We start from the raw sequence: 26,026 nt of genomic DNA on the forward strand, positions 1-26,026 counted from the left end.
CGCAATACGGAATCGTAGCTTTTTTTATTTGTATAGAAAAAAATGGACAAAACTTCCCTCCTCATCAAGGTTGTTAGAAGAAATTAGGTAATGAAAGGGAGAAATGCAAATCCTAAAAGTCAACCAGTGCTTTTCCCATAACTCCAAATAAAAAACAACAATGAAAGTGCTCTAAGGTTTGGAAATCTCTCTATAGTACAGAGGTGCAAGGAAACAACAGATTTCTCTCATCACATTTACAAGTTTAATGTTCTAAAGAAGTCTTTCCTCCAGAGAAACTCAGGTGATCAATGACTGAATATAATCACACAACTCCATTTCAACTAGTCTGAACTCAATGTGCTTAGTCTAGAACCATCCTTGAGAGGAAAGAATCTTATGATACATTTTAGTAGATAAATATATGAAGACTAATCAAAACTTCTCTTTAAGAATAAAGTATCTTAGCCCTTTGTATATCAAATCAGAGCCTGTAAGGTAAAAGAATGTACATTATTTTCACATATACAAACTAGGTGCTAAAGTAAAAAAAAATACAATGTCCTTTCATTCAAGCCCAGGCTCTGTCCGTGACACTGCCGGCAGGTTATACGCTAGGAGGCAGGTCCTTCACGCTGAGGGTCACTCCTGCTTGTCTCTGCAACAAAGCAACAAAAGCCAGCGTTGGTTGGTATATTCTGAACTTTAATTCCATAAACACTGTTAGATTTGGAGATCACAGTTCAAGAAACAAATTACGGAAAATTTTAAATAAAACTTACGTGGAAAAACGACAACCTATTCCAGACACACAAAATATATAAACACCCTCCTCACATACAGCATGAGAGGTTTTCTGGCATTAGCCTAATCAGTATTCACGTGGTCAGCACGGTGCTATAGAAAAGACATAGGCTGAGCTGGTGGGATTAATTTGAGAGTGTGTTTTCAAACACATAGCGATGGTGTCACCACCCATGAAAATAGTAGCTAGCATTTACTGGGCAATATAGACCCTACAAGCTAGAGACAAGTATGGTATCCCCAGTCTAGAGACTGGAAATTGAGGCACAGAGAGGTTCAAACCGGCCTTCGAACCCAGGTGGATGTTACTAGGAAGAGGAGTACAAGATAATTTCAGCACAGAAGGTTTCCTACGGTGACAGGATACTTCCTCAATCAGACCTGAGGTCAAGCAGACAAAAGAGGAGCCCCCTCGGGCAGACGCGTCCTCCAGGGAGTGGGCTGCCATTAATAACCCCGCATCCATTTCCTAGGCGCTTCTGAGCAAATGTTAGCTCAGCTAGAAGTAAAGCTACACTACACTAATTATATAATTATAAGCAGACATTATACTAAAGTACTAACACTACACTAAAGTACTAATGTCTGCTTGAAAGAATTTATTTTTTCCAATAGTTTTTTTTTGTTTGTTTTTTGTTTGTGTTTTTGTTTTGCAGTACACGGGCCTCACTGTTGTGGCCTCTCCCGTTGCGGAGCACAGGCTCCGGATACGCAGGCTCAGTGGCCATGGCTCACGGGCCCAGCCGCTCCGTGGCATGTGGGGTCTTCCCGGACCGGGGCACGAGCCCGTGTCCCCTGCATCGGCAGGCGGACTCTCAACCACTGCGCCACCAGGGAAACCCTCCAACAGTTCTTAAACGATCCAACTATAGGGTAGAAAGAACATTAACATATAAATTACCTGACAAATTACCTGAACGAATTATGAATTACCTGAACAAATACTTGGAAATTTAGTTTAGGATAAGAGTTTTACATGTCCTGAAATATTTCAAGGGTAGTCAAGTACTAAAGGAAACAAATTTCGTTTCCTTTCTGGAGCCTGAAGGCAATGGTAAAAAAAAAAAATAACAATGGTATGCACTTAGGCACAAAGCAATGGAATTCCTAAAAACAAGAACCATTTATAAACATTTATAAATGGAACTCTCTGCCTCACAAGGCAGAGTCCCGGCAGGAGAGCTGGTGAGGAGAACTACACAGTCCACCTTTTCACTTCCTCATTCTCTGAAATTCATTCTCCCTTTTTCTTACACAACGCATTCTTTCTTCCTCTGGTACTGGTTTAAAACTTAAATTCTCATATTTCTGTCTTTGCCTCCCAGATTCTAAAAATGGGCAAAAAAGACAAACCGATTCAGTTTGAATATTACCGATTTGGAAAACTATGCTTCCTCTTCCAGGATGGCAAAATTCAAAATTAGAAGCATCAATTCTTCCCAGTTAAAATAATCTATAAATTAATTCAACTATAATAAAAATTCTCATGGGAGTTTCTTACACATGGCAAGTTGATTTTAAGATTAATCTTAGGGCTTCCCTGGTGGCGCAGTGGTTGAGAATCTGCCTGCCAGTGCAGGGGACACGGGTTCGAGCCCTGGTCTGGGAGGATCCCACAGGCCGCGGAGCAACTAGGCCCATGAGCCACAACTACTGAGCCTGCGCTCCACAACAAGAGAGGCCGCGAAAGTGAGAGGCCCGCGCACTGCGATGACAAGTGGCCCCCGCTTGCCACAACTAGACAAAGCCCTCGCACAGAAACAAAGACCCAACACAGCAAAAATAAATAAATTAATTAATAAACTCCTACCGCCAACATCTTTAAAAAAAAAAGATTAATCAAAAAATGAAGAACAGTTCAGAATTCTTTTTTTTTTTTTTTTTTTTTTTTTTTTTTGCGGTACGCGGGCCTCTCACTGTTGTGGCCTCTCCCGTTGCGGAGCACAGGCTCCGGACGCGCAGGCTCAGCGGCCATGGCTCACGGGCCCAGCCGCTCCGCGGCATGTGGGATCTTCCCGGACCGGGGCACGAACCCGTGTGCCCTACATTGGCAGACAGACTCTCAACCACTGCGCCACCAGGGAAGCCCCAGAATTCTTTTTTTAAAAAGAATAAAGATGAAGGAATTTTCCTTGCCTTTCAAATATCAAAACTTATTATTCACAAGTAATTATCACTAAACAATGGACAAGTGGTTAAACATTTGGGAAAAATAGGTTAGTTAAATCTCCCCTTAAACAATGCGGATTAAAGATTTAAATGTAAAATACAAAGCCACAAATGTCAGTAAAATTTAAATTAATAACCCTCAGATGAGACAGATTTTCCTAAGTTAGCATGCTGTCAAAGGCAGAAAGAATCATGAAAGAATGAGAAGCTAGACTAGATAAAAATCAAAGACCAAGAGCTCTTAGAATCAGTATGAAAAATTAGTTTCTCCATGGAAAAAGAAGCTAAGGATGAAATAATGGGCAACTCAGAAAAGAAATATAAATAACCAACAAATATGAAAAGAAGATAATTGCATTAGTAATTTAAAACTATGCAATTCATTATTTTACAGACAGGTGGTAAATGTATACACAAAATGATTTCAGTGTTACTGATGACAAAAGTCCATCAGCAGGTTGTGGTTTACAGAAATTACAGTGAATCCAAAATGTAATACTACGCAGCTGTACCAAATCATGTGTCTTGTCTACTGATAGAGAAAGAGCTTCACACATTAAGAGGAAAAAACAGGTCTCCTGGGCTTCCCTGGTGGCACAATGGTTAGGAATCCGCCTGCCAATGCAGGGGACATAGGTTTGAGCCCTGGTCCTGGAAGATCCCACATGCCGCGGAACAACTAAGCCCGTGCACCACAACTACTGAGCCCGCATGCCACAACTACTGAGCCCGCGTGCCATAACTGCTGAAGCCCACGCAACTAGAGCCCGTGCTCTGCAACAAGAGAAGCCACTGCAAAGAGAAGCCTGCGCACTGCACGGAAGAGTAGCCCCCGCTCGCCGCAACTAGAGAAAAGCCCGCACACAGCAACAAAGATCCAAGGCAGCCAAAATTTAAAAAAAAACAACAGGTCACCTAACGGCACATGAATGATATTGTCCCCATCCTTAAACACAGAAAAAACATCTGAAATGTATTTATGGAAATGTTAAAATGGTATTTGCAGGTGTGAGGTCATGGTTATCATCCTTCCTTTATGCTTTTCTGCACCTTATGTATTTCTTCACCTTCTTTCAACCACTAATAACACCATTTTGTTCGAGAACCCGCAGAAGACTCACCCAGCAAGGCCGTGTTTTCACCTGCGTCCTCTTTAAAACTGGCCTCGCAAGGCGGCGCGGAGTCGCTGGTGGTGGGTGGCGCTGAGCTGCCCGCGTCACTTCTGTCACCATCTGGTAAAGTCAGACTCAGGTCTGCAGTCGAAACGCCCCCGGGGGGCGATTCTGGGGCAGGCGTCTCCTGTGCGTCCTCAAGCTCTCCCTTGAGAGTTAGAGCAAAGAAAATACCTTTCTTCGGTAACACGATCAGGCTTATCCATCATCTTTTGCTCATAATTCATAGAAAATATTTACTTTAATACACGAACATGGCAGAAAAGCACACCAGTGTCTTCTTTATTTAGCATCAACCAGAAAACGAGCACTGTTCAATAAGCAGCTTGTCAAGACCTAAATCCTTTTCCTCTAAAACCCTTTTTCCCTTTGATACAAACGATGCCACCGTTTATTTATTGACAGAAAGTGGAGCTTCGTCACAAATGCACTTTCCTGCCTTTCTGAGCAGCCTGGCTGGGCGCTCATCACTAAGGCTGGAGCCCTGAGCTCGAATGACTGCCCTAATGGCTGCCAAGGTGCCAGGGCTTCGGAGACAAGCAGGCTTCTGAACAGCAGAGGGCTGCAGACTGTACCTGCATTCACTTAAAGATACCCAATTCTGCTCCTTCCTTATAGAAAGGGTGTCTACCCGCTGCCAGTTTGCCTTGCTTCCCCATTTGCTGCTTCAGAGAAGAAAAGGAGATCATGAAAGTCAGAGCAGGAGACTCTACAAGCGTCACTACGTGGGGTCTCAAAATTCAGGGGCCATCCAGAAACCCTTCTCGATTCATGCCAGGGCCAAAGCTGTGTCCTGATGGCCGAAGCTGCTGCTAAGGGACCGACCGAAGGTGTGTGCGTTGGGGGGCGTTCCTGCGAACCCTGGCTCAGGCTGAGGGCAGCGCACAGCCCTGCCGCCCGCTCCTGGGGCCCTCGGGGCCAGGGGCCCTGCCGCCCGCACTGCTGGCTCCACACGTGTTCTGGAACCCTCTCCCCATTCCCGGGCACCACGTGGCTCCCTGTCTTCTCACAGGCAACCGAACACCCCCAGAACAGACTCGTGACGCACCAACCGACAAATCCTGTTGAGCTGCTGCAGCATCCGGACTGCCGCACAGCCCACCCTAGTCTGTTCTTCCAGGTACTTGTCTAAATACCTGCCAAACTGAACTACCTGCCCGTCCCAAACCCCACCTGGTCACTCCCTGCGATACACTAACCCTTGAACACGCAGCTCAGACGTGCCTCTAAAAACCCCTCCCCGTCCCTTCCCACATGCAGCTGGCAGGGTCAAGGCCACCTTCCTCTGTGCCCACACTCTTCAAACAGGCCTCCCTGGCCAGCGGGGTGGGCTGCAGGCCCGGCTCCCACCCATCAGTCCAGAAAGCGGAGTCCCCCAGGAGCCTGCGAGCAGGAGGGCTGAGTCTTATCCCTTCGTCTCCCTGGAGCCAAGTTGAGACCCAGCACCTTACACATCACTCCCCTGATGAATGCCTGCGCCCCATGAGCGAACAAATACAACGGGGCTAAGAGGCACATCAAAGCCGCTCTCACCGTGGTCATTTTCTTGGAAATGAGAACTAGTTACCATATGAGAGTCATAGCTATCTCTACAATCCAACGCAGGAGGGGCCAATGGGCCCAAAGAAAATGGCAGATTTGTCAAAGGATTAAAAAAAAAAAAGTTAAAGGCAAGACAAATTAATTTCTTAAGTTTGATTTAAAGTTACTGTAGGCTTCTTCAAAAAAGCAAGCAAGCTTTCTGGGGACACATATTCTAGCTTTCTGAAATTAACATTCTGAAAGCAATCCAACCTGATATAAAATGAAGAGTCTTGATTTTTAACACATGAAACATACACATATATTTCCAAATCGAAACTCGCGAGGATTAAAGTCTCAACGCTAAGGTCAGTGAAATGCCTTTTGCACAAAGGTTTAGAAATGGAAAGAGGTTTAAAATGACTGACCGAGGAAGAAAACAAAAGAAGCTTCGGAGCGTATCTACGAGAGGAAAAGACGAAGAAGGAGAACTGCCAAGAAAACACCTGTCTCGCTCCCTGGGTTCTACTGTTCCAAATGCGGTCCCAGGAAGGCGTGAGGCAGTCAGGGGTGAGCCTCCACGCTGGGGAGAGCCGCCAGTTATCAAGACTACGCACCAACGAATGTTAGAAATTCTACAGCAAAGGCACATTATCCAGACATCCAGGCGGATGAGTTTCCAGCAAGACAGTCCCGCTGCCTCCCCCTCCGTGTACCTACGGTGAGGCCTCTGGAACTCACACTTGAAAATTATAATTCACAGAAAATCACACTGGTTATTAAGGCAGTGCGTGGTCCCTCAGCTCTCTTTGGAAGATACGCTGAACTAGAAAATGAAAAATACTCCGAAGGGGGCCTGCAGCCTTGAAGGCTGTTATGGCTTTAAGTCACATAAAATCATTATCATAATAAAAAACCTCTTTGTAGCTTCTACCTCTGTAATAAACACTGCAAAAACCTCTGTTTAGCAACAAGAAATATATATTTGATACTTAAATTACTTCTTTCAAAGATCTGTTTCAAAACTATATTTAATCAAGAATATCTTGAGACATTAATAGATTATAGGAAGACTCTAAAAATATAACAATCTAGGAAGATCGGGGTTTTTTCCCCCATCTATGTCCCTCCCCTCTTTTGGGTAGGAGGGTAGTTTAGAGATTGGACACTGGAACTAAGCAAGCCTGCACCTGAAAGCTGATTCCCTATTACCTCACCATGTGACCTTAGGTGAGCTACTTCTCTCTGAGCTTGAGTTTCTAGTTAGTAAAATAAGGAGAGTCACAGCGCTTCCCTCCCACAGGGGCTGGAAGAGTTAATGTAATAACTCGTGTAAGGCAGCAGCGCGTGGCTACTGTGACGCGCTCTCTTTCACTCTGCCCTCCCGTCTCTATTTTCTGAGGAAGGTATATGACCATCTCAGTATCACAAAGTGATGGAGCACGTTCGGTGCAGGATAAATCTCCCCGCAGCATCCTGACTCTGAAACCCAAGTATCGGGAGAGCTGGTGTCAAGAGGTATGGGCTTTAGCTTCCTCGTATGTAAAATGTGCACCTGTGCACGAGGCTCCTTCCGTTGCAAACATTTTATAATAATTTTTGTTTAGATGACACTAACTAGCACCTATACACCCTGCAGTGTATCACACCAACATCTATCAAAGATACCACTCTAAGTACAAACTCTAAGGAAACACCTAGCATATTATTCTGTAATCACAAATTTAGTTCATTGATTTGGGGGAATGTCTTAAGAATTCACTTTTAATAAAGAGGAAAATTTCTTCAGGAACCACCAGGATGCTAGAAGGAGCATTTAGTCCACTCCTGCCTCTGGTCAGGAACAGAATCCAATCACTCAGGGAGAACGGGGGTGCAGAGATTGAATATAAACAAAAATGTAACAAACCCAATATCCCAGGGCTTTGATGACATCAAGTTTACACATTGGACACGTTCGGTGATCCAAAAGCCATGGGTCAATGCATATTCTATGAAAAATATGCCTAAAAAAATTAAGTATGTGTTAATGTTTTAAAATAAATGTTTATATCTTATAAAGGAAACAACACATTCCACCAACTCATCTTCTCATTACAAGTTAAATGCCATCAAATCAACATTCCAGTCTATCCATTTACCCTAGGTAGTCATCTATTCTATTTTTCCACGTTAAATTGAATCTGGCATGTAGAGGGAAATACCCCCTTCGCTGCACAAAAATAACATGGTTTATTTTCACATCATGCTAGGATGTATTTTTATTTGGGAATAAACGTGGCCTAAGTAACGCAAGAGTAAACTAATAGTAACAAAGTAATACTAAACTGATGGTATCTGATATAGTCTATAAGATGACTCCAATGGAAATACAACAAAATATTAACAAGTCGTCTTTGGCTTGCAGGCTAAAAAAACACTTATTTTTTTGTCTTATATATTTTTGTAGCATCTACATTTTTCTAGAATGAAAATATCGCTTTCAGAATCAAAAAAAGAAAAACCACATATGAATTTTCTTCTTTTACTGACTGTCCTCACTGGCTAACTTCCCCTCCTGTGTGATGAATCTACATTTTCTACCTGTACTGCAGGTAAGCAGCTGTGGGTATCAGAGCCACACAGATCAGGCTCAGACACCAGCCGTGCGTCCTGATGCTGTGACTTTGAACTAGATCCTGAGGCCACTCTGCACCTACCCTGCAGCTGTTCTGAGGAGCAAACCTGTGATGTGGTTACAAGCGTGCTGGGCACAATAAATCCTCAGTAATTTTTCATTATTATTACTGTCGTCACTGTCTGAAGACCTTTCCTTCAAAGGGAAATCTGCCAGTGCAGTTAAAAATCACAGCATGTAAGGACATAACATGGTCCAGTCCAGCTTGTCTTGTGACCTTTCCATCCTCAAACTGAAACTGACCCACTGGAATCATTCTGAAAAAACAAAACCAACACGTGGGCTTTATTCGGAAATTTGTTGATATAAATCATAGGAGAAAATGGGGGTGGACGGAATAAAACCCCATGAAGGAGACCAGGATAAGCGCACATGTAAACTCGTCTGTTTATGAAGCTCCAGTACAAATCCCAGCTCGGCCTTCGGGAGTATCTGGATTTCCTATAAAAGGAAATCGGCCTCAGGCTGCTCACTGTGTGGCATCCAAGTCACAAAGACGTGCCCTAAGCCCACCTAGAGTAAAAATTCTTCTCTATCTTAATAATTTTCTACAGGACACCATCACCCGACACTGACCCCAATTCATTAAGTATCCACCACACCAACCCATATAAATGCCTGTAGACTTAAGTTCACCATCTTCATGCAGGAAAATTAATTTTGTTATTCTGATCCTCATTCCTTCATTTCCTCTACAGAACTCCTGAGAACTTAATCTGCTATAAAGTACTGGGATATACACAAATACACTTTGCAAACATAAAGCAAGACATAATTATATTTTAACTTGTGAACTGCTTCTAATAGGTGGGAAGTATAATTAAAATTGACCAGCTTTACAACATAATCTTTGTACACCTTCCTGCTAACAAAGCAATTTTTTAAAAAGTTAACAAAGTATCTCATTATTAAAAAGGAAACATAACTTCCTGTTGCTATAGAAAATAAATTAATGAAATAAGGGAGGAATATTTATTTCACACAACCCCAAAAGAACCCAAACCCAGGGTGCAAATAACAGCAAAGCCAAATCTAAGAAATAAGGCATCTCGGTAGAAAATAATAGACAAAGATACATAACCAGGAAATGTCTTTAAAAATAACATTTCTAATAAATGTCTGGGAAAATGCTCACTAGTTCAAAACATTAAGTATTAAAATATTTAAAAGTAAAAACACCAGCAAAGCCGGAGCCACATCTGCTGGCTGCTCCTAACCCTCACCCCCAGAGCCTTCACCTATCCAAATAGCTCAATGGATAGTATAGATTCCCAGGACCCTAATGAAGCCTTACTTAAAAGACTCAAAGCCAATCCATGACAAAAGGACATAATGGGTCTTAATGGTCACCTAAAGTCTCCAAGCAAAGCAATTTTAAAGTAAAACAATACAGGAGGAGCCTTGAAGACTTTGAGATTCTTTTCTAAAAGGTGAGATATGATCACAAGATATCACCTGATAGCAAGGTCTTCGTATCATGAAAAACATGTTCACTCTTTGGTCAGAAACCTGAAACTTGTCAGTAATTTTTAACATCTCAGGAAGTAAGAGAACGTACTTGCATGGCAGGATTCTGATAACATCCTTTCCTTTAAAATTTTCAATACAAACTGCACAACTTTCAGCATCAACATCAATTCCCTGCAGAAAGAAGAGGAAAAAATTTACTATATCCTTAGTATACAGTATACGCTTGGTAAAACTCACTACAACAACAAAAACAAAACAAAACCCAAACTCACTACAACCTGGGTAAAACAATGATGAATTCTACTCTACATTGGTACATCCTGAATTTAAACACAGATAATTTCTACTTGGTATTTATTTTTACCACTATCAAGGGATTTTTTTTTTTTTAAAGAATTTGGCTGAAAAAGAAAAAATTTCATCGTCTACCTAATCAGACACGAATTATGTTTAAATTCTAGGCTACTGTTCATTTTTTTAAGTGATCATATTTTAAGGGCTGTAGAAATGCAAATGCCTGCTTTATTATAATAAAATAAATTATTTTTCAAATGTAAAACAAAGAATGAATATCTAATTAGCTACTTGTTTTCTGGAATCATTAAAAACACAAAACAAAAGCAATTTCATTAGAATTTGTGAAAGAACAGAGCTATAAGTTACAGATGAGAAAATGCAAATAGCTAAATATCTGAATGTATTCACCTCACTAGCAAAAAAAAGAGCCGTAAATTAAAAGAAGTTACCTTTTTCATATATCAAGTTAATACAGGTAAAAAGAAACAAAAACTGCTGGGGAAGAAGCAGTCTTGTGAAAAAATTTCAACTTCTGAGAATCTGTGGGTCACAGACCTTTTTGGTGGTGTCAGCCCTTCCCCCACTTCCCTGGGTACCCCCTGGACATACCCACCTGGCTTCAGCCCATCTACCAAAGTAGGCATGGCCAGCCTGATAACCTGACCCAAAACAGGCCAATGAGATTCTCTCTCCCAGGACTCTGGGATGGGGATTCAGGAGCTACCAATCAGTGTCTGCAACTTTAGCAAGTTAATTGTATGGGACACAGCTTCACAGTCATCATGGAATTCTTTAAAAATATCTTTAGCCACGTGGGTCACGTGTTAACAAGCAAGCAGTAAAAACTGATTTTACATGTAGATACTGCTATCAAAGACTGTATTAAAATTAACTTTGTAACAGCACTTACAATTATATGTTGCAACTATACATTATCACCTTTTTTCACATGCCATGCAAGGCTGATGAAATAATTATTTCCCTAATGGTTTACAAGCTTATACACTACTGTGATCAAGTCACAAGAAAAGAAAAGTTAGAAAACAAATCGTCTCCAGAACTGGACGAGGTGTAGATTTAAGAAAAAACACAGTATTTTTCTGTACAAGTTTAAAATGTAAAATTGTCAGAAAATCCACGTGTGTACCTCATGGACCATTTATGGATCCTTTTTTTTTTAACCATTATTGCTGACAACTTTCAAAAAACAGTCCATAGAAGCCTATTTTCAAAAATGTTCTGTACACGAAGAGGATATCAATTAATTTATGTTCTCAAAGACTCCATGCGGTAAATTACACACACATAAATCTATGTCTTCTCATATTTAAGGACAGATTTCCTGCCACAGAGAGGAGAAGACACATTTCAAGAGGAACATAAAACTCCATGCTTGTCACGGAACTGCCAGCCGAATGCACAGTTTGTCCCAGGCATCTGCTGGACTCTCTCCCCAGGGACCCTCGTGATTTGTAAATCAGATGTTAATCTTCCCATGAGATGGGAAATTTTTTTTTTTTACACTTTTCCTGTTTAATACATCTACATGGAAAGAAGGCAGGACCTTGCGCCAACTATGAAAATTCACTGGTATTATAACGTAAGGCATTCGGGCAAGAATGAAGCAAACAATGCAATTCCAAGAGTAGATGTTACATCTTCCACATGAACCATTAATGTCAGATTCCAAAGTTTTTAAATCAAAGGTCTATAAATTTAATGAGTGTTACTCTGAAGCTTTAATCCTTTTAAGTAGGTCAGAGGAGGAGATGTGGACCCAAATGCACTTACAGGGCAGTGGAGACTGGGGGATCGGCATGGACTAAATCTCAACTCAGGGAGATAAAACCAAAGTCGGAACAATGGAACCAACGCATAGCTATCTATGTCAACACAGCCATCAACATTTCCCGGCACAGTAAACGGACCATTAGGAGAATACCTATTCCTGCATTAGCAACTGTTTTCCTTTGAGGAATCTATCCTCTAAGAACCTGAGGTTCTGAGATTTCGTTAGGATTTGTCCTATTCCAAAATGCTTCTGAACTCTGGTACAATTTTGGCCTTTTAAAAGTCTCAGGTTGGCCATGTGAAACGTTCCTTTTTTAAAAAGTTTTAAAAATATCTTTTCTCCCCTTCTCCACAAACCCCTGTGTTTTCTCCCTGTAATTAAAGGAGTCTCAGAGGGAATGCACAGAGAGTGTGAGATTTAATGGAGATGGACTTAAGCTTCAGGGTCTCCGGTAGAGACCAGAGCTTCTTCAGAGTTACCTGTGTCTGACCGACAGGTGGAGGATGGACGTGTGGGCACTGTCCAGCCAATGTGGCCACCTGAGCATGTGACATGTAGCCAGTGTGACTGAGGAACTGAGTGTTCAGTTTAATTCAAACAAACAAAAAACTAGGAAAATATTACCTTTTCTCCATGCTTTACAGTATGAAGAGGAAGCTGCCCAATAAGTTTCTTTGTTTCTTTTCTATGGCTCTTAGGGAGGAAAAACATTCTTATTATTGAAAATTTTAAGTCACTATTTAGAAAATTCATATAATATAAGCAGATGTGGAAAAATTTCATTTAAAAAGCAAAGTTAGATGACTACAATGAAACTAATTTTTAAGAAATTACCACTGAAGGGCTTCCCTGGTGGAGCAGTGGTTAAGAATCCGCCTGCCAATGCAGGGGACACGGGTTCGAGCCCTGGTCCTGGAAGATCCCACATGCCGCGAAGCAACTAAGCCCGTGCGCCACAACTACTGAGCCTGCGCTCTAGAGCCCAAGAGCCACAACTAGTAAGCCTTTGCGCCTAGAGCCCGTGCTCCTTCAACAAGAGAAGCCACCGCAATGAGAAGCCCGCGCACCACAACCAAGAGTAGCCCCCGCTTGCCGCAACTAGAGAAAGCCCACGCGCAGCAGCAAAGACCCAATGCAGCCAAAAATAAATAAATAAAATAAATTTAAAAAGAAGAAATTACCACTCAAGTCCTAATGTACACAACAGTCACATGTTAACTTAAGAGCTGTTTTGTTGCTCAAGAATACTTATTTTCAACTCCATGTCTGAAGAAGAAACCTTCTTTTTTTTTTAACATCTTTATTGGAGTGTAATTGCTTTACAATGATGTGTTAAGTTTCTGCTTTATAACAAAGTGAGTCAGCTATATGTATATTTATGTCCCCATATCTCCTCCCTCTTGCGTCTCCCTCCCTCCCACCCTCCCTATCTCCCTCCCACCCCCTAGGTGGTCAAAGCACCGAGCTGATATCCCTGTGCTATGTGGCTGCTTCCCACTAGCTATCTATTTCACATTTGGTAGTGTATATATGTCCATGCCACTCTCTCACTTCGTCCCAGCTTACCCTTCCCTCTCCCTGTGTCCTCAAGTCGATTCCCTATGTCTGCGTCTTTATTCCTATCCTGCCCCTAGGTTCTTCAAAACCATTTTTTTGTTTTTAGATTCCATATATATGTGTTAGCATGCAGTATTTGTTTTTCTCTTTCTGACTTACTTCACTCTGTATGACAGACTCTAGGTCCATCCACCTCACTACAAATAACTCAATCTCGTTTCTTTTTATGGCCGAGTAATATTCCATTGTATATATGTGCCACATCTTCTTTATCCATTCGTCTGTTGATGGACACTTAGGTTGCTCCCATGTCCTGGCTATTGTAAATAGTGCTGCAATGAAACTGTGGTACACGACTCTTTTTGAATTATGGTTTTCTCAGGGTATATGCCCAGTAGTGGGACTGCTGGGTCGTATGGTAGTTCTATTTGTAGTTTTTTAAGGAACCTCCATACTGTTCTCCATAGTGGCTGTATCCATTTACATTCCCACCAGCTGTGCAAGAGGGTTCCCTTTTAGAAGAAACCCATCTTATGTTTAATTACTGGTAAGAACGTGGTCAGCTGAGGAGGGGGCTCCATACACTCAGCTGCTAACGTCCCTAAAAGGGCAGAGGCTTCCTAGTCAGAGGTGGAAGATGACCTAGAAATGACCATCTACTGCCTGCAGAGCCAGGAAGGGGGCGGTTCTCAAGACAACAGGTGGGTGGGGAACCCAGAGGGCCCTGCTCTCCCCTGTTACTGAACCAGTGTCTCTGCAGATAAATGGCTCTGAACGCGGCTCCACCATGGAGACAGGGAGGCCCGTTCTCTTTCGAAACACAGAACCAGGTCCCCCCACCTCATGTTTTGCCTTTTTGTCATCCCTTTACATCTGGCAAGGACAGAGGGTCTCTGCAGGAGTGAAACATGACCCGATTTCCCACAGAACAGAAAGTTTAATATATTCTGATTTAAAACTTATTTCAAACCGCCCCCCCACCCCGGCTTCTCTGCTGTGGTGGTGCAGTGGTTAAGAATCCGCCTGCCAACGCAGAGGACACAGGTTCAAGCCCTGGTGCAGGAAGATTCCACATGCTGTGGAGCAACTAAGCCCGCGCACCACAACTACTGAGCCTGCGTTCTAGAGCCCGCGAGCCACAACTACTGAGCCCGTGTGCCACATCTACTGAAGCCCGTGCTCCTTCAACAAGAGAAGCCACCGCAATGAGAAGCCCACGCACCACAACCAAGAGTAGCTCCCGCTCGCCGCAACTAGAGAAAGCCCGAGCGCAGCAACGAAAACCCAACGCAGCCAAAAATAAATAAAAATAAAATAAATTTATTTTAAAAATACCATATTAATACTTAAATATTGTGAGTGATAATGAAATTAAGAATATTGTCCAATAATTTCAAGCAATATATATAGGAAATATATACAAACTATCTTTTAAAAAGCAAAGTTAAAGAGAGACAATTACCTGACTTCCAAACTGTGAGCCAGTGTATAGGAAGCGCTGTATATAGTAAAATATTAGCCAGGCTAATGAGATAATCATCATGGTGATGAAGGCGATGGCCACAAACACCACGGACTGACCGCTGATGAACTCCTGTACGTGCCGGGTGCCGAGCCCTATGGTCATTGTGACCGGAATGTCTTTCTGCACCAGATCCACAATTTCTCTTCCTTTGGGGTAGCTAACCATAATGACTACTATATTTCCTGTTCCTGTAGGAAAGAACAAAGGAATGAATATGAAGAACACAAAATAAGATACAGAGAAAGTATGGCTCCATGCACATACAACCAAAAACTGTGATCAAATGGGTAACTTTCTAGGAAAACCCAAGTTACCAACACTGGTCTCCAAGGAGAAAACACTGATTGCATAAGAAGTAGAATAAATCACTAAGAACTACCCCCTAGAAAGCAAGAGCCGTCCCCACCCCCCTTCCAGTTTCACAGGTGAGTTCTACCCCCAAACCTTCAAAGAGCAAGTAACATCAATGACATTTAAAGTGCTCCACAGCAGATTGAAAAAAATAAAAAGAAGTCTTAAAATTATTTCTAAGGCAATAGAACCAAGCATGGTAGCAAAAAACCAACATAAGAACCACACAGACTAATTTCAAGTTGTGACTATTAATACGAATGCCTAAGCACACCCATTAACTCAGGGAGGCAATCGGAGAAGTTCCACTATGCTCGATATTATTTCATCTTGTTCTGAGGACATCAACAGACATAAGACAAAAAAATAAGAGAAATAAAAAAGGGATAAAACGGCCAATTTTACATGAATCTATAAATTAATTTTTTAAATTATCAATAGGATTTAAAAAAACCTTAAAAATTCTGCTTCTAAAGCTCATTTAGGGGAAAAATAATAAAGAACAATCAGGAAAACTTTGTAAACAGTAAAACCTGGACTAGCCTTTGTTGTCAAAGTAGTTAAAACAGTGTGGTAGTAGCATATGAAGACAACCAGAATGGTGCAGAATAAGAAGCCCAGAAACTAGACCCAAATACATCAAAGAATTCAGTAAATGATAAAAGTGGAATTTCAAATCAATGGGGTAAAATGGATTATTTTTTAAAAAAAACAGTGTGGGTGCAACTGAGTATCACCTGAGGCTAAAAAAGCTGCATCCCTTCTTTGCAACTTAAGCCAAAATAAATTCTAACCAAATCCAAGATTTAAATATATAAAAAAAGAGAAAACATAAAAGAGCCAGAAGAAACATGGGAATTAAAAAATAAGTAATATTGAAGGAAAACCTTTCCAAGTGTGAAAAATCACCTCAAAACTTCTTAAAAAAAAAAAAAAAAAGATTTGAGCAACTAACCAATTATATAAAAACAAAAATTTTCTGCACTGGCTAAAAGAGAGGAAAATCAAGGACTCAAGATCAAAAGAGCAACTGGTCAATGGGGAAAAAAATACATGGAACATAACAAAGACAAAAAGCTAATTTCCTATAAGAAAAAGAGCAAAAGAAAAACAAAGAAAATTAAGTCAGTTTGCAAAAAACACAAATGGGTTTAAGAAAAAAAAAATAGCATCTTTAGTGACATATAATTCACATGCCATAAAATTCATTCTTTTAAATAAGTGTACAATTCATTGGTTTTTAGTATATTCACAAAGGCTGTGCAACCATCACCACTACCCAATTCCATAACATTTTCATCACCCCCAAAAGAAATCCTGTACATATTAGTGATCGCTCCCCCCAGAAAGGATATGGTACAAATTAAATCACACCTAAAAGACTGGCAAACATCAAAAAGTCTGATACGCCATATCAGCAAGAGCAAGTATGAACGGGCACTCGTGCTGGGGGAGTGAATTATTACAAGCTGGTATGGAGAGCAACAGCTACTAAAAGTTTTTAAATGCACGTTTCCCTGACCCGGCAATTCCAGATCCAATAAACTAATTCCAAAGGTACACTTATGTATGTACACAGGAGGAATCCATAAAGATATTTATTGCCAGTGTTTTTTCTAAAATTTTGCTATCACAGCCTAAATGTCCATCAATGGGACTTCCCTGGTGGTGCAGTGGTTAAGAACCGTCTGCCAGTGCAGGGGACACGGGTTCAAGCTCTGGTCCGGGAAGATCCCACATGCTGCGGAGCAACTAAGCCCGTGCGCCACAACTACTGAGTCTGTGCTCTAGAGCCCCGCGAGCCACAACTACTGAGCCCGCGTGCCACAACTACTGAAGCCTGAGTGCCTAGAGCCCGTGCTCCGCAACTAGAGAAGCCACTGCAATGAGAAGCCGCGCACCGCAATGAACAGTGGCCCCCGCTCGCCGCAACTAGAGAAAGCCTGCTCGCAGCAACGAAGACCCAACACAGCCAAACATAAATAAATAAATTTATTTATTTATTAAAAAAATAAAATATAAATGTCCATCAATAATAGTTATATAATTTACAGTACGTGTACACAGTCTGAGGCAGCAGCTCTGTTAATAGTGACGGCAGTCAAGACACAAGAGGAAAAAAGCCGCACATAAAACTGTGGACAAGAGGTCTACGTGGCGATATCAGTACAGATCCCCCTGAAGGCTACCCCAGAGACTGGGGACCCTGACTGCCTCCGGGCAGGGGGAGAGCTGGACACAGGAAAAATTCTCTATCAGGTGTACATATTACCTATTCAAAAACTAACTTACAAAATACATTTAAAGACTGTTCTCTGGCATTACACTGAAACCACATTCTAACACTATTTTATTATAGAGAGAAATTTAATCTGTAGCAAATCCGCCCTGGGCTGTGGGGATTTAGTTACTGAAACCCCAGAAGGGCACCCTTCTCAGGTGGCTGCTGTCTGGAGGCCGATCCTATGACCCAGCCCTAAAAGTGTTACTTGGCAAGTAACCTAGTTGTCTGAGCACTCACACAATCTACTACGTCATCACTGGGGAGACTTAATAAGGAGCAAGGTATTTCCTGCCTTCAGAGAAATAAACATCTCGTAGCCAAGAAAGACAAATACAGAAACAATTAGGATACCTATACCACTTATGATTAGGCGGTGCTTTATAAGCTGAAAGCCCTTTTCATAAATTAAGAAAAGCTTCCTTTCGTGGAAAATTTCAAGCACATGCTAAAGGAGAAAGGAGAGTATAATGAACCCCATGTACCTGTCTCACTTTTATACAGAAAATAAAATGTTGCTATGCTACAGTTACAGTTTCTGGTACTGATGATAGAATGACCTTTGTGTGTTAATGGGGAAAACCCACTCTGAAGCACTTTCACTGTCTGTCACTTGAGGCAGAAAGAGTCGAGTAATCATTTTACAGCCGAAGGCTAAATACACTATCATGTGTAAAATAGACAGCTAGTTGGAACCTGCTGTAGAGCACAGGGAGCTGAGCTCGGTGCTCTGTGATGACCCAGATGAGTGGGATGGGGGAAGTGGGAGGGAGGTCCAAGAGGGAGGGGTATATGTATACACATAGCTGATTCACTTCGCTGTACAGCAGAAACTAACACAACACTGTAAAGCAATTATACTCCAATTAGAAAAAAAAAAAAAAAAAGAGTTGCTCAATGTCACACACCACCTGGAAAAGCCAGTTCCAGGGCCTGGAGCCCCAGCTCCTCCGTGTACCTCTGCCCTGCCCCCTCATCCGGGGGGGACACAGGCTTCAAGGCCACCCGGGCTCACACCTCCCTCTGACAACCACTGCCTGGGTGCTCTGAGAGTAGTCGTTCAGCTGTAAAACAGGGATGAGAATTTTTCTATTTGGGGCTGTCGCTTATTTAACGAGAACGTGGAATAACAAAAAACTGCGGAAATGAACTGATCATTTTGTCTGGGGTGGGAGGGAACTTTTTCCCTGGGAAGTCAGTGCATCTTGACGGACAGGAAGAGTTCCCCAAGCAAAAGAAGGGAGATTTCTGGGCTGTAAAACCATCAGATAAGAGCATATTTGGAATGGTGACTGGCCCAGTTTGGTTAGTGACTAAATACACATAAAGGCATCCTGCTTATCTCATTAGCCCCAGTGCCTCACGTAGAACCTGGCACATAGTAACTATTTAATAAATACTTGTTGTCTAAATGAGTGCGAGATGGGGGATGAGCTGAGAACACCCTAAACCTCAAGGGAGGGGCTGCAGACAAGCAGTGATTATCAGGACACCTGGGACGGAAAACATCTCCAGTATCAATCTGAAATTTTTCACCTAGGAAACTCTTAGTTCATTAAGTTACAAGAAATGGAAATAAAAAAATACTGAGTGCTAAATTTTGCTACACTCTATAGCAGCAAGATTGCTTCTGGGAACTACTTTAGATTTAAAAACTCAGAATGAAGACTTCTTCGATCCCGTGACTGGCTCTTCTGGGACATGTGTGGGATGAACTGGAGGCTGGGCAGTTGAGTAAACGTGCACTAGCTCAGGGTCACTGGGTGCACAACCCCAAGGGGTGCCGAGCACCGGCCCCACGTCTGGCCCTGCCCTCCCCTCCGGATGTACCGGGGGCCAGTCCTAGAGAGCCCTAGTGGCACGAGAGCGCAAGTCACTGCTGATTGCCAAACCAAACGTTTTGCCTGTGCCTTCTTCAGACACAGACGCGCAGAGTCTCGGGACAAGGGGAGAAAAACCCCTTTGAATGTTTTTCTTCCCCAGGCCTCAGTGCTACCAATCACATTGGACCAAAAAAGGTCACCTTGTGCAATGCCCGCCCTTCCCCAAAAGAACCTACAGACCTCACCGCTAAACTCCCCGAAGGCAGTCTGTTGTGTTTGTCTTACACATCGGCAGCGCATAAGGTCTCAGACAGAGCACACGATCATAAATTTACTTGAGAAATAACAGTTCCCCTAACCACCTTGTCAAAAACAAACAAAAATGTAAAACGAAAATCTGTTTTGGTCAATAGCTTCAACATTCTGGAGGGTCACATTTGAGTCTAGTGTACCGTTCCTCCTCCCTAGGAAACTGTTTAAAGTAGATTTCAACATCCTCTTGAAGGAGATGGGAACTGCTAAAATATTTAAAGTAGCGGCTTAGATTTCTGTTCTACAAGACTGATACAGGCAGCAAGAAATACATTTTAAGTCTCCGAGAGAATCCCATGACCTTTCACGTTTTCTTTTCTCCAACAACTTAACTTCCATATTCTCTCCATCCCTCCCACCCGCCTCCCCAGACCTGGAGAATTCCTGGTCAGATCTTTAAGATGCAGCAATGCCTGTGAAGTACATCTCTTTCTACCCTCCTGCTAGAATGTCTTCCTGGGCCCCTTCCCGTCACTAGACAAGGACTACAGTTCTTATTTATTAGTTTTTGCACTCAGCATCACATAGTGATGGCCCAACAGAAGGGTTTCTGTACAAATGAATCAACCTGAAAAACTGGTTTATCTTCCGATATTATCCTTGAACTCACCCAATAAGGAGAATTATCAGAGACTCCCTTTGCAGGGGAAACAGTACACCAAATATGAACAGAAATGTCTCCAAAATGTGAAGCCATCACGCGAACAGAAATGTCTTTATGGTTGGCTAGGATGAGTTAGAAGGACCCAAAAATATATGCAATTCTCTTCTTGGAATTTCACATTTTGTTTTGGAGAATCTGGCTTGCTCAAGAATATTTTGTATTTGTCGAGTACAGTACTCAACAATCTTACTGCGAACTCTTTGCAGTTTTCCACAACGCCTCCCTTTGTCGCCTCAGGCCTTCAGTCCTTTCCGAGGCCACGCCCTTCACCCAGAAGGTTCTACAGCCCCACTCCACCCCCGCGTACCAGACACACACTCAGATACTTTCATCAGCTTAAGCTGTGCTTCAACACTCCATCTGTCTGGGAACTGTCTGAGCTAATCCCCCTGTTGTGAGGCTGTGAGGTGCCATCTCTTCTTAGGGCACCAAAATACATTCTAATCTCAAATCTAAACGTTTAGATCATTTGTGAGAGTGCAGCATTCAAGATCATCGAGCATCATTCACTCATAAGACTATTTACCATGCTCTGCAAACACAAAACGCACATCTTTCCTGAGGTAAGGATTTCTTATCACCTGTGTCATCTCCCCCCACCCCAACTCTGGCCCCTTCCCCAAACACACCTCTAAGCCCTGCCCGTACTTGGCACTCAGGAAACTGCTGGCAGAACTGAAGTGCCAGTCTAAACAGCCACTCAAGATGTCAGTTAAAGGACCAGCCTGGCGTTAACTAACAATCACCACATCGAGGCCGACCCTCTCCAAAAGCTTTCACTTCAATGGTCTGACTTACATCAATTTTTACTTTTCTTGGTCACACTGACTTCTAATCATCTTTGCACTATCTCTGCATCGGATGCCCTTCCTTTATGCTTTCTAAGTACCTGTGCATATAATGCTGTCGAGGTCCAAATCACATCGCCTCGAAAGGTCTGTTTATCGCTCCCACTAGGCTGGGAATTCCTCAAAGTCCGGCACACATCGTAGGCGTTTCTACCCCCAAGGAGGCGCCATACTTGGCCCAGACTGGCTGCTGTATATCCATCGGCCAAAGTAAAGGGAACCAACCTTGGGCATTAGGGTAACAGTCCTTACAGTTGTCCTGATAGAATATTATCTTAAAGTCACAATTTATTTTAGAACCACAATAAAATACTGATTTAAATCCAAAATAACTTGTACTGGGTGCTAGTAGTCAAGCAACAGGTCTAAGAAAAACTGGTGAAATTCTCTCTGAGACTTGGGAGGAGACTATCATGATTGGAGTTTACAAGCAGCCACCTGGACCTATTCTGTGGAGCCCTGGCACAGAACCGCTGATCGGTGCTTTACACTGGCCCTGTCCACACTCTGACAAACACGAGAAAGCAAAGTCTGAGTGGCCGTCAACGTTCTGTGTAACTTTTCAAATTCAAGTCCATCAAAGCTGTCTCCTCTTCTGACTTAATTCCACTCCATTCTTAATTCTAGTCCATTCTCAAAAAGCCACGAAACATCTGTACCCTTGTCCCCAGTGGGGCCACCTTCTGAGAATGAGGGTCATTCTTTTCCATTTCTAGTGACCATTACAGTATAGGCCCTTACACTTCTACCTGGACTAGACACTGGTCTAAGTGGATTCCCTGTTTCCAGCGTCTCCTCTGTGTAACCCATTGGTCACACTGCACCAAATTCACCTCCTTTTAAGTCATTGGTTCAAAACATTGGATGCTACTGTCATCCCCTCTGCCCCAGGACACCTGGCAGTATCCGGAGACATTTTTGGTTGTCACAACTGGAATCTCGTGAGTAGAGGCCAGGAAAGGCCCCTGCAACAAAGAATGATCTGGACATAGATCACCGTGTTACCATGGGCCAGTCATTTAAATTCTTTGGGCATCGGTTTCCTCATCTGTAAAACGGGGTTAAAGTACCCACCTCAAAGGGCTGTCGGGAGGAATAAGCGGAGAATACCGACTCTGCACTGGGAACTTTCATACATTTTTTAAAAAATTCCTAATGCTGTTACTTTTTTCTCAAACAGAATTATTCTCACAGTAAAAAGGCTAGAATGGCCACTGATAATGGCAACAGAAGCTCAGAAGAAGAAGATGTAAGATAAATACCAATTCGGTGTTTTCTGGGCCTGGAGAGATTATATGTCCATAATCTGGAGTGGAAGCTCTTTCCCAGGGCATTCTGGGCCTGGGTGTTTTCTGGGCCTGGATAGATTATATGTCAATAATGTAAGCAAGCAAGGTTACTGAACCATGGTTAGAACAAGTACAATTAGCCTGGAAGGACGTGAATGTCACTACCAAAAAATGCAGTAAACAGTGCAAGGACCCAGCACCAGAGAACCCTCACACACTGCCCTCTTTTCTTTGGCAGATGCCTGTCCACAGGATGCATCTGGAACGCTGTGTGAACTCTGACAGAACTTCTCACGAGAGGCTTGTAGAGACATGACTTGGGTACGGTGACAACTGGAATAATGGCACCAAAGGTGGTGCATCGCCCAGTGCCACCACGGGGACATCTGCTCCGTTTCCTCCCCAAACGCACTTCCTCTCTGTTGCAACAGAGGAATTTCCCCTGAGGGCAACCCCTGCACGAGTATCCTGGACCCAGCCGCTGTCCTTCTCAAAAACCTGACTCTTTCTGTTACCTCTTCTCCATCCTACACCTCTACCAGATCACTCCATCCAACTTCAATATGCCTCGCTGCCATCCAGCTCACCCTTCCCTGCCCTACGGTTTCCACGCACTTTTTAGCACCTCCCCAGCCCTGCCGTCAACCATCTTGAAAGCGTGGTTCTAACAGTCTCCTCACCTCTCAACAAAATTCCGTTCCCTCGTTCTGCTAAAGTAGGCCAAATCCAAAGTCACTCTCCTGTCCTCATTGTACAGGTATTCTGAACTTGCATTCAAGCCAAAACAGAACAAAAACCAAAAGCACAGGAAAAAGGATGTCTGACTTGCAGCAGCAGCAGAAACTCTCTAAAGAGATTTTAATCCCAGTAAGTTCAGAATGAGTCCTGTTCTTAGAAGGCCTTCCGACTCTGCCGTGTACTGGTAGAATATCACTTGGAATTCAGTTCTGAGGATAACCTTGCAAAATGCACCTTTTAAACTTTCATGACTGCTTGACGATGCAACCCGTTGCCCCAGAGAACAGTGTGTGGGAAGGCACCCGGCAAAGAGCAAGATTTCTTTTTTTTTTTTGGCCAAGCCATGTGTCTTGTGGGATCCTGCTTTCCTGACTAGGTATCGAACCCGTGCCCTCTACAGCGGAAGGGCAGAGTCTTAACCACTGGACCACCAGGGAAGTCCCAAGAGCAAGATCTTTTCCTGCATGATCACAACTTTAAAATTTTCAACGAAACTCAAGTGTCAAGCAATCTGATTGGCAGTGGAGCCAGTATTATAACCTTCTATTTAGCAAGTGAGAAAACATACCCCAACTTAGGGCCAGGTTTTCTGACTCAGTTGATCCAGACTGTCCCACTCAAAAGTTCAGAATACTGACATGTTTTATGAAAGTGAAGACACCAGAGTGTCACCAAGCCACCACCTTACGTGGTGAAGGCAGAGCCAGACCCTGGAATGCCCTGGGAAAGAGCTTCCACTCCTGCCCCACCTGACTCTGGGGAACGCCGAATGGCAAGGGGATCCATGATTGGGAATCATGAGACTTTCCGCCGGCGAGAACCACAGTCCTCCTCCTGCGGGTTTTAATTTCTTCCGTTCTCCCCATCACCCTCTTGCACAGCGCATCTCCCTCCACTTGGAAGGGCCCAGGGAGATGATCTAATCTTGTCCTTAGGCTCGCCTCCCTCCTAAGAACCCCCGGGGGTCACACCGAGCCAACCTAGCGCTTCCCTCGTAGTTCCCTTCGGCCAGAGCCCATCGCCGCCGCCGCCCCTCGCGGTCCCGCCGGAGGACCGGGCGGTCGGCCGGGACCGCGGCGCACGGACGCCCCGCCAGTCCCCGCGCCCCGGCGGCTCACCCGCGTGGGACATAGGCGCGGTGAGGTTCCCGTGGCGCTCCTCGTTGTACAGGACCACGGCCGAGGCGTTCCGCCGAGCCGCCACCAACACCTTGTCCTTGAAGGTGCAGCCCCCGCGCGCCACCAGCGCGACCCAGGGCGCGGCGCCCCGGCCGCCGGGCACGAGGAAGCGCGTGCGGGGCGCGCAGCCCTCGGGGTCGCGGTCCTCGGCGCGCGGGACGCCCACCAGGCCCCGCGCGCCCTCCTTGGGCGAGCTCTCGCCGAAGCGGCCGCTCTCCGAGACGCTCCGCACGCTCCGGTTGGTCTGCGGGTCCACGTACTCGGTGCTCACCACGGCCGAGTACCACTCGAGCGCCCGGCCCCGGGCCCCGGGCGCACACAGGGCCAGCGCTAGCAGCGCCAGCGCGCCGCGGGCCCCGCTGCGGGCCTCGGGCCGCCGCCGCCGCCGCCACGCCATGGCCCCGCCGCCGGGCTGAGCAGGAGAGGACCGGGCGGGAGCCGGAGGGCGCTGACGTGCCAGGCCGCCGAAAAGCGCAGAGAAGTAGACGCCAGCTGACGAGCCCGGGAAGACCCAGTCCCGGTGGCGGGAGGGGCCACGGCGCACGCGCACCTGAAGAAGCGGCGGGCGGGGCGGGGCCGGGGGGCGGGGCCGTGGCGCACGCGCACCTGGCGGGGCGGCGGGAGGGGCCTCGACTGGTCCCGCCCCCCCGCGCAGAGCCCGGCGCCACGCATGCGGGCTCGGGACCACCGAGTGCTTTTTAGAGTGTCGCCGGATTCCTGTGGCCCGGTGGTCCCGGGACCCCAGGACCCTAGGACCCTGCGGGCCGAGGCGGGGGTATGGGAAGTGACCGCCCGAGAAACGGGAAACTTCTCCGCGAGCCGGCCAAGAGGCGCGGGAGCCTGGTTGTGTAAAATCGCTGAACGGATGTTTATGAAGAATTCGCTGTGCAAGGCACGTGGCAAAGGCCTTGCTTGTCTAAAACATTGAAAAGCAGCTTAAAAACTCCAAAGCTGCACAGATTTTCCAGATACTTTTTGTTACCGATTTTGTAACGCTAATTGATTTTGGTATTTTGTGTATAGTCTGTAACATTGAAGTGAGTGCATCAAACTACTTGTATAGATGAGCATTGGAATGGTACAGCAATAAACATATAAAAAGAGAAAATGTATTGTTTGGAAATAAAAACTGGGTGACAGTCCACATGAAACTGCCTTGGAAAGGAAGCCTTACTGCTACAGGAAAAGAAGTTTAGAACACTGATTTCTGAGTGATTCATCTTCCTTCTTTGCACAAGAACCTTCTTTGCAGGAAGTAGGTTGCTGTCACTCACACCAGGCGTTTTCTTGGGCCTGACACCCTATTCTGTGTCTTCTTTGTTATAAGTCTTTCTTGGACCGCATTTTAAAGCTTTGCTCCAAAATGCAGCCCACAGCCCGTGAGTTCTCCCTGAAGTTGGATCTCCTCTCCCTTTTCCATTAGGAAACTAATTTGAAAAGGCTGAAAGGATCCCAAGGCTTGAGGCCTTCCCCTTGTCCCAAGCCTAGAATAAAGGAGATAAGTTATGGTGGTCATGGCAGGCTAGGGAACAGGTCCTAGGACTCCCCCATGATATGTTCTACAAGCAGTTCCCAGAAC

At 44.3% G+C, this 26,026-nt stretch overlaps 1 protein-coding gene across 1 annotated transcript; it reads right to left on the reverse strand.

Annotated features, from left to right (window-relative positions):
* Positions 1-24,844, reverse strand: RNF149 (ring finger protein 149; the record flags this gene model as incomplete). The annotated part of the gene is made up of 7 exons (XM_079720424.1): positions 1-637; positions 4,074-4,272; positions 7,555-7,651; positions 9,881-9,963; positions 12,506-12,574; positions 14,901-15,151; positions 24,388-24,844. 7 exons carry the CDS (start codon positions 24,842-24,844, stop codon positions 594-596), a joined length of 1,200 nt encoding a protein of 399 aa, XP_079576550.1. The 3' UTR covers positions 1-593.
* Positions 24,845-26,026: the final 1,182 nt, after the last annotated feature.

Source organism: Hyperoodon ampullatus, assembly GCF_949752795.1.
Source record: "Hyperoodon ampullatus genome assembly, chromosome: 15".
Taxonomy (NCBI): Eukaryota; Metazoa; Chordata; class Mammalia; order Artiodactyla; family Ziphiidae; genus Hyperoodon; species Hyperoodon ampullatus.